The 15,714-nt window shown below is 42.8% G+C and overlaps 1 protein-coding gene across 1 annotated transcript in view; it reads right to left on the reverse strand.

Annotated features, from left to right (window-relative positions):
• Nucleotides 1-2,850: 2,850 nt before the first annotated feature.
• Nucleotides 2,851-15,714, reverse strand: part of PHLPP1 (PH domain and leucine rich repeat protein phosphatase 1) — a 136,577-nt gene continuing 123,713 nt past the window's right edge. The window contains exons 13-17 of the mRNA XM_064705418.1: nt 13,986-14,116; nt 10,284-10,388; nt 8,799-8,993; nt 6,805-7,033; nt 2,851-4,923 (exon numbers count right to left, since the gene is read on the reverse strand). Of these exons, the coding sequence (XP_064561488.1) occupies nt 3,805-4,923; nt 6,805-7,033; nt 8,799-8,993; nt 10,284-10,388; nt 13,986-14,116 (1,779 nt within the window). The 3' untranslated portion in view covers nt 2,851-3,804. The remainder of the gene's footprint in view (nt 4,924-6,804; nt 7,034-8,798; nt 8,994-10,283; nt 10,389-13,985; nt 14,117-15,714) is intronic.

Here is a 15,714-nt window from a genome sequence, read left to right on the forward strand (position 1 = left end):
CAGACCAGAACACCCTTCACGGGGTTATCCCACCCAACCCACTCAAGTGCACATTTGCAAGCCCAGACCTGCACGGCTGCACCCACGAGGCACCATCCATGACTGGTGCAGAGATGCAGAAATTACCTTCAGAGCCAAATGTGACATTTCATTAGCACCCAGCCCCACACAGATACGTTTCTGAAGTAGCAAAGTTATGCTTAAAAAGAAAATAGAATAGGTACAATTTGCTGGAAAATTACCTGTATGAGCAGCAAACACAAGGGCTGGTGATGATACCAAGCTTGCTACAAAGAGATTACTTGAAGCAGGACTTATGGGGCACTACAGCAGCAGCACATTCTGTAGCCATGAGGGGCAAAACCCACATGGATGCAGTGGCATGCTCTGAGGCCAGTAAGCCAGAGGAAGGTGATGCCACCATAGTGGTTGCCATCACGGAGATGGTGGTGCCACAGGCAGGATGCCAAAACACTATTCTGGCAAAACAAAATTGCTACATTAGAGCACTATGGGCAGAAAGCAAGAAACAAGCTTTTATGGCTTTTAACAAAAGGCTCCCATTTACAAGCACAGAAGCCACTTAGTTACTTCTCAATAGTACCACAACTTTCTGTTTAAAATTATCTTCCAGAAAAGAATGTAAATATGTTCATTTCTCTGCCATCAGACATCTACCTCCTCTTATTCATACATTTCTGCTTGTCTCAGATAAAACTATCTGAGCAATATATCAGCAAATTTCAAAGGACATGCAAGGTTTGATTATAAAGCTAATGGGGTTGTACATTTTCCATGGCTGAAAGCCTTCTTTTTAGCTCCCAACCATCATCCCTGCTACAGCTGTCAAGTTCTGCAAATAAATCCACATCTTTTTGAGTCAGACAGTTCCCAGTAGGTCAAAACTGTGCAAAATACACTGTGAACATAATCCGAAAATCATGTGCACTATTAGTGCATGTAGATGCAATCAGTGAGCTCATGAGGTCGGAACACACCAACTCACTTTTGTGAAAGGGGACAGTAACGTCCAGAAAAAAATCATGAGTTGCAAACACTGCACCTTGTTTTTCAAATCAGTTTAAAGCCAGGACAAAATACCTTTTGCCCCTGTCGAAAAATAAATGCTATTTACAAACACGCAGCAAGCCATCCAACCTAGCAATCTAGCCCCACACATGACACAAAGCTCAGCAGAGGGATGGAGTCACCCCTATGAATCCATCAATCCTTCACATTATAACTTGCTAAGACAGGCTACTATCACAGCCACATTTTCAAGGCAGGACAAATAATCCAAAGGTACACTTCCTCCACCAAAATCCTGTCACTCTGCTGCCACAGAAGCCCTGACTCCAGGATGCTGCTGCTAACTTTACAGAAGGCAGCAGGCTGAAAGGGGCAGCCTTCAGTGGGCTGTCAGTTTTGACCATCTATGCTTCAAAGTAAGGGCATAAGGAGGGAAACCACAGGGGCTGGCAAGTTCTTGGGAGTCTGTCCTTCAAATGGAGGGAAGGGAAGGTCTTTACAGAGCCTATGTGCATGTCCTTCTATTCACATAAGAAAAGTATCAGTCATCATCATTTAGCTCACATGAAACAGTTCCCCTTCCACCCCTGTTCTGCCCTCTGCTCCTCTCTCTGAGTTACCCCATGGACAGCACAGCAGACACCTTAGCACACAGGCAGCGGCAGCAAGGTTACTCCTCCACCAGCAGCAGGAAAATAAAGGCAGCGTCCTTGCTAGGAAGTTATTACCTTCAGCCTCAAGCAGCATCAGAACAGAAGGGAAAAAAGAGAACCTTTTCCAAGGACAATGAATCACTTCAGCAAAATCTGAAATATACAAACTGTTTACCAAAGAACACCTAAGAGTTACTGACCAATAAACCATAAGCCCTTTTTGTTTAAATACATTATTTAATGAGTTTTCTTTAAGAAAGAGATATTTTGAAGCTCAAATTACAATGAAATACAATCTTCTAGATCTACAGTACACAGTGCTATAAACATTTATCAAACCAGGTATTTTAGTGTTTGCTCCTCTGTTGTTATTGTTATTAAGGAAAAGTAACTAAAAATCTTCTGTTAACAGCAATCCTGTTCTAACTTGGCTATTTCAGCCTAGAACAGAATAAGGACAACAGCCTGTCACCACAGTCCTCCTCCCAAATACAAACCAAATGCCAAAAAGGAACAAGACACTGTCATGACTGCACACTACTTCAGCTTTTAAAGAGTGAGAAGTGGTAAAAAGGAGCAGTTGGCTGAGGGCAATACTGAGAAAGGACATTTCTCCTTTCCCACAGGAATCACAAAAAGATGCCCCTTTGCTACCAAAGTCTGATTGCCATCGAACTCATGTTCATGCAGCACATTGGAGCAAATTTACATAGGTAGTTTTAAATTCACTTTTCTGCCTTCTCCTCATGTTTTCTCTCTTCTCTCAATATCCATTGCTTTCCTTCTACCTTTTGTTATCCCTTCATCATTTCTATCTTCAGTCACTCAGTCCCAGTGGGACAGAGCCAGCAGAGCACAGTGCTCCTCTTCAGTCTTCTGGCACTGTCAATATTGTGGCAAAGGGCAAATCAATAGTGCTGCATTAGTACCAAGAAAGAAAAAAATGGAAGAGGTCAATTCCTCAGAGAGTTGGTTTGTATCTTTTAAAGGCCACTTTGCACAACCTTTGAATTGTGAAAATACAAGTGAGCTTCTGCAGTTAGTGTAAAAATGTGATAGAGCTGAAAAAGTTCAACACTTCTTGGTTTAACTGAGCAGCACGCTGAGGAACCACAGCAAACTGCTGTTTGAGAGCTGCTGCTCAGCTAGTCAGACATAAAAGCAGACATCAGGTGTAAATTTCATATTTATTATAACAAAAATTATGACATGTTCATTTGTGCATTCGGCTTTAATATAACTCTTGGTATGTAAATGTTCTACAGCAAATGAGCTCTATACAATCATGCTGGTTGTGGCAGCAGTAAGGAACACAAACAAAACGTGTCTGTAAAAGTAAGGAAAGAAAGAGACTGGAGGAAAAAGTGGGTTTCTTTGAACAGTCTACACCACCTGGGCTCTAGCTAACTTGTATACACAGCCACACAGTCCATTACGCTTAACGACCATGGCCCAAAGAGTCGCTTAAGAAAAAAGGTCAGTTTTTCAGGTTGTGTCCTTAATGCCAAGGCTACAAAACATGTAAGCATCACTATACAACACTGAGCTATTTACAGGAATTTCCCAATCAACTGTTCTCTCAGAGAAAATTAGTGAATCTCAGTGACTTAAGTCACCTGAAAGAGTAAAGCAACTCCTAGGAGTTAGTCTCCATATTCTACAAATGTCTATCATTTTCAAGACCAAAAAAAGCCTTTTCTCTCAAAGAAATACAGTATTACAATATTACTTAAATCATTTAGCACTGGCTACTGCCCTGCTTTTCAAACAAAACAAACAAGCCATTTTAAAAAATATTACATCATCATCTGTTTCTCAGCAATATATTAAACCTTTTTATTTTTTTATTATTTTTTGTTTTGTTTTCCTGTTTTTACACTTGATATGTTAAGGGAGGGTTAACTATTTTAAACTTTACCAGTCAAGTGTCTCTAGAAGAAAGTCAATGAATATTAAACCTAACAAACTGAAAAGCTGCAGTTATCTGTAGTGGCAGGATAAGGAAAAGGAAGTATATAAAGGAAAAGGATAAGGAAAACCCCTGCTGTAATGCAAGCCCACTGGGTCTCACAGTCAAGTCTCCTTATTTGTTAGTTTATTTCTGAGCAGTAAATAGAGTGGGTCATAGTGGTGTGTCATAATAGTCTGCCAGGTGGTCCATGGGATACTGCTTCTGCTGCTGCTGCTGCTGTTGTTGTTCCTGGTGCTGCTTCATAATCTCCTTGACTTCTTCCTCCAGCTCTGGAGGGATGATGAACTGGTCATCAGGATCAGGTTGTGCTGGAGCAGCAAAGTAGCCCCCGGTTTTTCTGAGCGGCGCATCCGTTGCAACTTCAATTAAGTTATGGCTCCTCTCGTGTGGTGCCACAGAGCCGTTGCCTCGCCGCCGCCCTATGGTGCCCGTGGCAGAATACTCCGCTTTCCTGGGAAGGCCAGGCTCATCCTCATTGGCACTGATGACGATTCCTTCGTCACTGGCTTCCACTGGCACTTGGAGCAGCTGCTTCTCCTTGGCTCGGCTGCAGTGGATGTCCACCTCCACCTCCACGCGGCTGCCGTTGGTGAACACGCCCTCGATGGGCTCCTCGTCATCGCTGTCGAGGCCGTTGTCGGAGAAGGCGCTGGAGAAGGTGGCGCTGGAGAGCTGCCGCTGGAAGGAGTTGGACAGGCAGACGGGGTGCAGCATGCAGCGCTGCTCCCCGGGGTACGCGGGGCTGCTCTCGTTCATGGCCACCTGGGGAGGCTCGTCCGAGGCCGTGGAGCCCACCTCGCTGCTCATTTCCGAGGTGGAGATCTCGCTGCTGATTTCGGAGGCCATGCCGCTGCTCGAGGACGGCATCCCGAGCGCGTCCGCGGGCCTGTCCTTGATGACCACGTTGACGGACTGGGGGAAGATGCCTGGGCTGGGGGGCGGGACCCCGTTGAGCTCACAGCAGCAGAAGCTGTCCTCCGTCACGTTGAGCTGAACCACCACGGCGCTGATGCTGTCGTTGCAGCCGTAACTCTGGGCCAAAGTGCAAAGCTTCTTGGCGGCCGCCAGCGCGTCAGGCACGTTTCTGACAGCCTCAACTGCTTCATCCATGGAGAGGCTGTCCCACAGCCCCTTGCTCCCCAGAATGAAGAACTCATCTTGAGGAGTTAAGGTGATGGACTGGACGTGAGGACGCGGCACAACACTTGGGTGAAGGAAGGTGTACCCCAAGATTCTTGTTGAATCTGTCACACCATTCACTTTGCCATCCTGAAATGAGAAAGGACAGGAAATTGGCAACAAGATAGACAAGGATATACAGTACCTGCCTGTCCTTGTATTCCACTGATGGCTGTTTTTGCAGTACCCCCAACACTGCCACTCACAGACAAGGAGACAGACAAGCAAAGTGACTTGCAAGGAGGTGACAGAGCTGGGATGTTTGCAACGCTGCGCTGTGCCTCCTACACCCGACTGATTTGTCATCAGCACCACCTATGCACAGACCAACAAAGCAGAAGGCTGCAACAAAGAGCCATCTATTCTGCTCCTGCAGCTGCAAGAGCCAACTGGACAAATCTTTTACCAGTGAGTCAGACTTATCCCTCCTCCACCCTGTATCTGGCTTTAGACAGAGCAAAGCATCACACACTTGATACAGGGGCAGCTCATTCAGTCACAAGTCTTCTCTTGCAGCTGTAACAATTGTAGGTTCCATCTTGGCTCATCACTTTAGAAACCAAGGTTCATTTTAAAAAACCCTTTAAATTAAGCATGCAAGTCAAATGTAGCAGAGAGCAAGTTTGCATTTCTCAGTCAGCTGAGTTGTAGTGAAATGTTTTACACGCCCCAATTACTTACTACATCTCCACTTAGATATGACATTTCCAAAGGGAGGAGGAGTAGTATCTAAAGGGATAACATCAGTAAAAAGAGACGCATTTGAGAATAGAATCCCATGCACGTCCAAATCTCAGAATCCTGTCCTGGTTAGAATCCAAGCTGCCAGAATAAGCAGAGCAAGTGTCTGAAAGAGCAAGTCTGGCTATCTGTCAGCCTGCTGGGGATAGCTGCACCTGCTAATTGCATATTCAAGAAGAACAGCAAAGGTGAGGATTTACACTCCTTGGGTCCAGCTAATAACTGTAGGGGTTATTATAAAGCAGATAACCACAGAAAAGTGAACCAGGACTAAGAAAGCTTCCTCTTTAAAATCACTCAGGGAAAAAAAAAAAAGCCCCCATGTCAGCTTGTTAACTTTCCCATTAGAAGGCTGACAGCAGTGATAAGCCATCAGTGTACATAAAATCAGTGAGTCATCTGAAGATTCAGCCCAGAAATTTCCCTTTTTCTCTATGGAGCCACAGAATGAGCGTGCCTCCCTGATGCACACAATGTTGCAGTAACTCCCTTTCAACTTGTCACATTTGAGATCCCAGCCCTCACCTTTCCCAGGCAAGATTAACAGACTTACTCCACACACACATGCCCACTCTGCTCTCAGGCACACAGCAGGGAGGTTTCTGCCCTTTCCCCCACCATTAGGAGGATTCAATATTTATCTATTCCTCTGCATGTGTCACAAAAGCCAAAGCAAAACTGACAGCAGTGGCTTCAAGCTTCTAAGAAAGGAACAAACAGTTTTCTCCTCTCTCATGGTTCAGCTGAGCACAGGGTGAGTTTTCCTCTTGGGCAAGTGCTCTCTTCAAGAGCAGCCTGTCAAAGGGCAGTTCTGGGAACACAGCTCAGACAGCAAAGTCAGCCTGCCAGGAGCAAGGAGTCTCCTAAGGGAAGGATGGCATTGCTCCAAGTGCTCTGCCCTCTCATCCTTTTTAATTGGAAAAGCTCTCCATGACAGTTCCAACACAGCAATTCCTGTCCCATTAGAAGGAGAGTATCTGCTTTCCTGTTTCAATGCAACATGCTAACAGCTGCTCACTCTCGAAAGCTAATGGAAATCCAGCATGGCAATGGAATGGAAAAGCAACTTGACTGCATGGTATGAATCATCTTGAAAGCAGAAGTGCAACTAAGAAACTCACACATGAACACCACCTCCTAGAGGTTACTGATAACACGTAATTTCATGCACTGCTGTGCAAATGCTCTCCAAAGAAGCTGCAAATTGCAACTCCCCAGCTGTTCTCTAACCTCTGTGATAATGGCCTTATGCTGCTTAATCCTCTTCAGCTCTTCTTCACAGCTCATCATGTAACACCTGGACAAAGGCAGAGGTTTCCCATTCCGGCAGAGAACGGTTTGGCACTTCCCCACGTTTGCTGAGGTTAGCGTGAAGCATCCACCAGGGTCCATGGGATCGTGTTTTATATGGCAAAGGACAGCAGAGCCTCCAAGTTTCTGTCCAGCTGTTCCAAGTTTCCTGGAATTTAAACAAAACAGTGATTGTTCTTTAATTGGAAAACAAGTATTAGGAGCACTGTGGAGAAACAGTCGCTGTTCCACAACCAGAAGCATTCGGGGCACTGGCTCCATTGATCACTGGGACAGAAACAAAAGTCTCCACTGAAGACTGTGACACTACAGCAGCAGCACTGCAGGGATCCCACGTGCAACTCTCAGGCAGGGTGTTATTTTCATATATGCAGATAGTCAAATATGCTCAATTTTAGAAAAAAAAAAATCTTTGCACTTCTAAGAGTTTCACAGCTGTCTTTTCCTTTACATCTAACAGATATTTGTTTAAAGGTCAGATAGAGCTTTGGTTTCTGAAGCTATGGAATTTGTTATAAAAATAATAATTCTGCCTGTAAGAACCCTCTACTTTTGAGCAAAAGGCAGAGATTCACTGTTTTGTGATATCTTCAGGATAATGCTCTTAAAATTAATCAAATTATGACCAAAAAAATAAAATATCAGAATCCTGAGGAGAGAATGGACAAGTAAATTTGCAACCAAGCCTCAATGTGCTTTCTACATTATGTTTTGCAAATAGAAAACTCTAAACTCTAGGAGTGCTGCATATCATCTGTAAGCGTCAGTGAGTGTCTAAACACAAATGGAATGAATACTATTTCTGGCTCTCCAAAAAAAAAAAAAGAAAGGAAAAAAAAAGAAAAAAAGAGCTTTTTGTAGGAATGTTGCATTCCTCGTAAATTGCATTACTAGCAAACAAAAACCAAAACTACTTAATAAGTACTTCCAGTACTCAAATTTGTTATTATTTTTGAATATTTTAAGTATATGGCAACCACTTTCTCAGTTAGCAGTCCGAGGCACTGTTATAAGCAATTATGGGAAGGAAGTGTTTTCTCCCTTATGTATGTAAGAGTCAATGCCACCCTACTGCTTCCCTATCTTTTCCAATAGAACAACTTCAGTATTGTTCCTTTCCAAGGGTGCAGAAATTCAACAAGAAGCAACGCTACTTTCAATTTGATCCAGTTACTCAGTCTCTAAGCTGCTTATTTGCTTTCTCCTCTTGTTTCCCTGACTTCTTCACTCTCCTCTGTTCAATTCCCTTCATACTCCTCCTTCCCCCAGTGTCTCCCTAGGCACAATTTCTTCTTCTGACCAGAACAGCACACACAGTTTCCAAACCACTACACAGAACTACTATTACACTCACAGTGACTCACAACTCTCTGGAGCTTGTGATAGGTCCTGCTCAAATAATATTCAAAGGCCAAAGGGATTTCTAAGAAGTCAGACTATGTGTTTTAAATATTTGCATAACCTTAAATAACCTGAATTGGTATGCAGAAACAGAAAGGATGAGTTCAGGCTTTGCAGGCAGTTGTAGCAAGGAAGTTTAAAAAGATGATCAAGACATTGGTACCACTGACTTGGGTATGGCCAATTGTAAACCTTAATACTCAGGAGATGACACCAAAAATGAATAAACCTCCACCCACCACTTAGGCATGAGCATTTTAGTAACTTTGCAAGTGACCTGGGATTTTTTTGTTTGGTTGGAGAGGTATTGGGATTTTTCTCCCCACACCTTAAAGGAACTGAGGCAATATTCACAAAACAAGCAATAAAAGGAAACACTGTAGCCAGATACCAAGGCTTTTCCCCCCCTCCCACATTTCTTCCAAGCAAGAGCAGGGGCCTGACCCGAAAGCAAAGAAACTGCACTGTCAGCACAGACAAGGTAAAAAAAACCCTTCAGATCCAAGACTCACCTCTGCATAACAATGAACGTGTTGATCATGTATTCCTCCTCATTCTTTGTTTTCTGCAGCTCTTCTGCCAGGATGTCACTCATTGTGCACTGCAGCAGGTAGGGCACTTCCACATTGCGGTCCCCGTCAAACACTCCATAAAGCGCCTCCCGGTTGTCACAGAAGTTGTTGGCTGAAAGTGCTGCCACACACAGCCTAGGGAAAAAACAAAGCAGGAAAACATCAGGGGTTCTATCCCACTACTAGTTTCTCAAGTTGTCATTTTGACCAGAGAGATGCAGCCTGCTCTGAGGTTTAACCACCTCAGTCACAGGTATTTCAGGACTGCTTTCTGAGTTGTGGGGTCGAGTCAGGCCCATCAACAGTGCTAAAACAGGGAGAGACACTGGAGACTCCAGCTAAGCCCTAAGGATTCGTCCTCTGTCACAGACATGTTTTATGAAAAATTCTTTCCTTTGGATTTTTTCTCCTGAGAAGCTGAGAGGCTGCAGGAACAAAATGTAAACAATGATTATCTGCTGCTGTGGAATGCAACAGGTGCATCTGTGATTGGTCTCATGTGGTTGTTTCTAATTAATGGCCAATCACAGCCCAGCTGTCTCAGACTGTCTCAGTCAGTCACAAGCCTTTGTTACCATTCTTTTTCTATTCTTTGCTAGCTTTCTGATGAAATCCTTTATTCTATTCTTTTAGTACAGTTTTAATATAACATATATAATAAAATAATAAATCAAGCCTTCTGAAACATGGAGTCAACATTCTCATCTCTTCCCTGGTCCTGGGATCCCTGTGAACACCATCACATTCCTCCTTTGCAGCAGGTGAATTTCTTATTGTAAAAATGGGAGGGAAAGTATCTCTGAAGCAACACCAATTTAAACGGCACTTGCTGCTCCAAAAGCCATCCTTGGGATCTAGCGTGCTGATAACCAAGTTGTGTGTCAAATCAGTTAAGAGTCAGGAAAGGCTTGCTGGCACTTGCTACAGAAACCTAGGTAGCAGAAGATTTCTAAAAAGGTATTTGAGGAACAAAGAAAGATTCATGACATTGCCAGCAACACAGAGACTAGCAGACTCTTGGTACATTATTTGTCAAGTGCTGCCTTTAGTCACAGGAGCGCCACACACTATGAATATTCAGAGTTTTGGCCATTCTGTCTCTTCTTTAGTATCTCTGATTTGCTTGGTAAACATCCTTTGGTTGAAGATAAAGAAGCTTTGCAGAGAGGAAAATGCTTTTAAACACTCAGATCTTTTGCAAGTAGCAGAGTCTTGCACAGACCAAATGTGTCGGCTGCCCTTGTATCTTAGCAACTTCCCCAACAAAGACCCAAAGGGAGAGCCAGGCAGGAGAGCTCGGTACACAAATGGAGGGACGTGGCGTGGCCTCTGCAAACCCTGGAACGTCCCCACACTTGCACTGAGGAAAGCATCTCTCCGTCTCGGCACAGAGGCGCTCTCACACAGCACCGTGCCCGCCCGTACTTGTTCTTGACGCCGGACGCCTCCGTGTAGCCGTGGCTCCACACCGCCGGCGCTCCCGACGCGTCGCCCGCCGACGGCTGGTCGATCTTGAAGCACCGGATATTGCTGCAAGGAGAAAGGAAAGGGGAGAGAGGCAATGGATGGACTTGCTGACTTGATGATCCAGCTTCAAACATGAAAAGGACACTCTTTTTACTCTCTCAGGTCTTAGTAAGACATTTACTAGTAGAAAACGAAGCAGGACATCCAAGGTGGTGGTTACCTTTACGTGCCTGTGTGCAACCAACAATAACTGAGCTGCTATGAGTGCGGTGTCAGCTGCACTACTCTGTTTAGCTGGCCTCTATTTCCCTGCCTTCACCCCTGAGCTATTTGGTTCAAACCAGGCCCTGCACGAATACAGAGCTAATTTGCCACTAGTTTGATGAAAGCCAGTATAGCAAAGTGACTTTTTAAACTTATGCATCTCCACACATTTTAACAAGTTTCTGCGCTCTTTTCATTGGACTCAAATGAAATCTCCTGTATGACCCACAGCACCCCCTAAATGGAAAAAAAAATTAAAATAGTTGTTTAGAAACAAGAATATGTAGTAACAGCCTTTAATGAAAATACCCACAAAACAGAAATCAGCCCCATCCTGATCCTGCACCAACCTGCAAGAGCCAGCCTGTGGTCCTAACAGCAGGCATAGCCCTTCTGCATCCCCCATTTGTGCAGTCCAATTTTCACACAGGTCCTTGATCCTCTACCCTCCAATTTACTACCAACATAGCCTTTAGCCTGAATTTCAAGTATCTCCTGGAGCATAGTAAAGACTTAAAAAGGGCCCAGCCCTCTCTGTTTATACTCTTCTCTTCACAGCCCTGCATTGCTGGGAGAGATGACCTACCCCTGCTCCCTACTGCTCTCTTCCAAAGGCAGGAAAAGCGAGCTCCCCACACGCTGCAGACACTTCAAAGGCACCCAAACCTTTCATGAACCAAATGGAACATAAAAGGACACAAGCAGAAAGGTCTAACTGTTCACTCTGAGCATTCGTTTTTCCTCTAAATCCCCACCTGACCTGAACACACAGGAAAGTCTTTTCTGCATTGCGAAGCCTTCCTCAAATAACCTAAAGTACTGTCACATCCAGTTTGATTTCTTTTTACATTAATAACCAGGATGTACATCAGTGAGGGCAGACTAAAAGCCAACAAATCATATAAATAATTTTGGAACCACTTGTGTTTTAAGTTCTTGGTTTTGCAGCCCTCTGTGTGACAAAGAGGAGGCAAACATCTTGCCATGACTATTAAAAAGGTTAACTTTTTACCCCCAAATCAAACTGGAAACCTGGATCTCTTCTAAAGTAGCAGAGATTTTAATTCTGTTGCACTGGCAAAGCAGCATACCCATAAGCAAACACACTTGCATTGCAGACTTCTCATACAAGGCATTTATCTCCAGGGCAGAGGAACCTGGGTCACAAAAGTTTCTTTTTGTTTCTTTTTTAACTGGGTTGACTGACCTCTGGCTCCTGGGCAGGTCAAGGACCCAGAGCTGTCTCAAGGCTTCCCAGCAGTGGTGGAAAAAATAAAAAAAGCTACCTCAACACACTGGTTCCAGCCTCCTCAGGGGCACAAACCAGTACAAACAGACAATGTGTCCTGAAGGGAATGATACCCAGCAGAACATCCTATACAGGCCAAGGCTTCTGGACAGCCTGGCTTCCTTTCCCCTTAATTTAAAATGACTGTTACAATTGAACTAGATGCTGGCTCTTAAAAATCAGAGTAACAGATCTTTTTTTTTTTTTTCTTCATTTTGATTTTAATTGCTAATGAAAATTCTTGCATCCAATAAATCACTTGGCAACATCCTCCTAAGTATGCAAGCTTCCTTTAAGATCTCCATACATACTAAAAAAGCAAGCATGCATGACAGGACTCTTCTCACCAGCACTGAGAATACATATTAACCTACTACCTGCTTGAATTCTGCCAGGGCACAGATGGAGAGCTGCCTTTCACATGCAGAAGGAGGATATAAAAAGTACCAAGTGCACAAGTATTTTTGTGCCTGCCACAAAAATCAAGTGAAAGAAGCACCTCCTCCCTCACAGACAATTATAGCAGAATACCATAAAAGTAAGGGTAGCATATCAGACACTGAGAAACCCCTCAGGAGGCCTGAAATACCTGACTGTGCCTAATGAACACAAATGAACAGAATGGACCTGTGGTTTTAAGACTAATAATAATTTTTAAAAAAACCCAAAACTAAAGAAGACCCAACAAATACTACAACAACAACAAAAAAAACTCCCCCCAAAAATAAAAAACAAAACAAACCCCAAAAAATCCGACAAACAAAAAACCCACCCGTACTGCCAATGCCAAAACAAATAGCAAGGAAAATACATGTGCAAGAGGGAAAAGTTTTCTGTGAATTAAAGACCACACATATGCCAGTGGTAATACAGCATTTAACTGGGCCACACTACTCTTCAACTACTTTGAATTTAAATTTGTACAAGAATGCTACCATGCACGATGCCTGAATACTAAAGTGGCAAGAGAACGTGTAACCATCTTGTCTTCTGGGTTATACATAAGAAAAGCTGGTGTTTTCTAAGTTTTGACACCATTCATTAACTCTATAAAACATGTATAGCTTTTCCCCTATGAACCAGAGCAATATTACACACTGCTTCTTCAGGAAGATTCCCTGTATGCAAAGAACAACTCTTAAAACAGAGGCATGGCCCTTTTTTCACTGTCTGCTGCAGAATATGGACTCTTGTTTTCATCTCTGAGAAATCATCATTACTCAAATTTCCACCTATATTTTCAAAATCTGAAGATTCAAGTTAAAAATAAACTCACACTGTAAATTTCCCTTGCTTGCACAACAGATGAGGATTGCTGCTCCAGTGCCTGATCTTAACCATTTAAAAGCAAACAACGTGAAGTAATTACTCAACCCCTAAAAAGTAAATCAATCCTTCTTGGAACCATTTGAGGTTTAAGAATAAAAGAGATTTAGAAGGAAACTTGGAGCTGGTGCAGTTCAAGGCAGCACCACTGTCCACAGATTATCTGGTTTACTGCAACAGCTCCTCAGCACACTGCAGAAGAAGGGACAAAACACTTCGGGAATTTCAGTTATGGATTACACAAATCCCACAGGAAACAAACAGGTAGACAGGAAGGAAACTGAGGGTCCTAAAGCAAAGGAACCAGTTTCTCTGCAAACAGAGTGAGTCTTTAGCAGTTTAAATATAAAAAAACCATACAATTTCTAGCACAGAAGCAGACAGATATCAAGGGGAACAAGAAACAGTACGTGAAGAGGTAAAAAGCAGCACAATGGCAAAGACAGACTCAAGCAGGATTAATGCAACAAAAAGATATGGCAAGCAGCTATATCTCATCAGTGGTATAAAATACATCTTTTGGCTGAATTTAGTGTCAGAAAAAAAAGCAATCCAACTGGCCCAACAGTGCTTACATCAGACTAGCAGACCCTCCAGGAGTTACAGCTGAAAGCAATTGCACCAAATTGGGTAAAGTCATCCTCTTCAATGAAGCATCAATTTCAGACCTATTCACACTATCTGTTACTTTCTCATATCTCTTAAAAGAGATTCCACTTGTGTATTGTGGTTTTCACATCTAGAATTGCTCTGCTCCTTCCCCACTCTGTAAGGTAACTTACTTCAGAAGCTCGAGGGTTTTGTGATCCAGGGCTAATCTGGGATTTCCAGTCAGGTCCAGCTCCTGCAGTTTTGGAGGCAGGTTTTCAGGCAATGTGACTTCACTCAGTTCATTGCAGCTTAGGTCCACACACTGCAAAAGGAAAGCAGCCAAAAAAGCAAGAGAATTCAGCTGTCATCAAGATCATACAAATTTTGACTAAATGTGGTAATGCATGTTTCATGAACAATAAAGGCTGCAATCAAGACCCAAGACCATTCATTTAAGTAAGTGGTTCTTACAAAAGAAATTCTTACATGGCATTTAGCCATCTTGCCAGATGTCTGGGACACCTAGAAATATGTTCCTTCCATTTCCATCTCTAGTCAGGTGTCATCTTGTTACAAAACCAGTAAGTTTTGTCTGCTCTTCACAGAGATAGTCAGTGGATTTTCAAAGTAATTTAAAGAAATATTATTTTTGAAAACAGTCTCTTAAATGACAAAGGAAATGGAGGTAAGTACAGCTGGGGCGTCTAAGCCACTGGCATCAGGCTCCCAGGAATTCAGTATTTACTGAGGGATATTAAAAAAAGCAGTGTTTTTAATGTATGTGGAAGGGAGGAGTATAGGGGGAAAATATTGGAGCAGTTTTAAACATGGTTTTAATTAGTGTCATCTTAGATGCATTTGTGTTTAAATACAAAATCAATAAAAAGAGTGAAAAAAATAAGTATTTCAAAAATACAAAACAGCAAAGAAACTTGCAGGCTGTCTACCAGCTAAGCACAAATTAGCTAGAACAAGTGCACTATATGATAAAGTCCCCAAACATTGCTTAAAGCTGCATATTCAAATGAAAGTTAATACACAGGGAAAAATAGGGCATATGAGAACAAAATCAAATCTCCAAACTACTAGAAGGATGACTAGTGTAGTATGCCCCAAAAACTGAAGAAAAAAATGTAATTCTGAGAGGACAGAGCAGATTGGTATTTAACAGAGGACAGAAGAACTATCCACATCTTTCTGAAAGGCCATTTTCTACTTTCAAGTTGCAAAAGTGAGAGACTTCAGAAACTTTAATAGAAGAGCTGAAAGGGGCAGAGGGAGACTTTTTCAAGCTGCACATTTTGACATTCTGTAATTTCCATCAACGTAAGAGAGGCACTTTCATTTTTGCAGGTATATTCAAAGACCTTGGCTCCTGATCTGGAAGCAGACACAAGATAACCTACTAAATCCTGGAAAAGAACAGTCTCCAACCATTTTATTTTAAAAGCGCAACGAAAATAAAAATTTTTGACCCAAATCTTGAATCCTGAGATTGTCTATTATGGAAGCTTTATTATCTATGAAGAACAAACTGCTGACGTTATCTAAGCCTGATAAGAAATCAGAGTTTGAATCAGTCACACAAACAAAACAGCAGACAGCTTAGCAGCAGTTATTCCAGCGCCAGTAATTTCTTTGCAGATTAAGGAAGCTGCCAGCAGGCCTTGCTGTGTTCAACACCTCCATACCATTACATATTTGATGGCAGAGCATGCTGGAATGAAAAGTACAAGCACCAGTAATTTCATTGTTCTTCTTAAATGCCCAGTGTGCCAAGGACAGCGACACTCTACAGCAGATCCCTTGGCTCCTAGGCACTAGTGAAGATGGTTTATTTATCAGGTTGGAGTTTCTTAGGAATTGCTTGTACTTGTTGAAGAATAGGCTAAGAGGGACTTGCTGTGTTAAATTTAGTCT

This window comes from Zonotrichia leucophrys, chromosome 2 (genome assembly GCF_028769735.1).
Source record: "Zonotrichia leucophrys gambelii isolate GWCS_2022_RI chromosome 2, RI_Zleu_2.0, whole genome shotgun sequence".
In the NCBI taxonomy this organism is placed as follows: Eukaryota; Metazoa; Chordata; class Aves; order Passeriformes; family Passerellidae; genus Zonotrichia; species Zonotrichia leucophrys.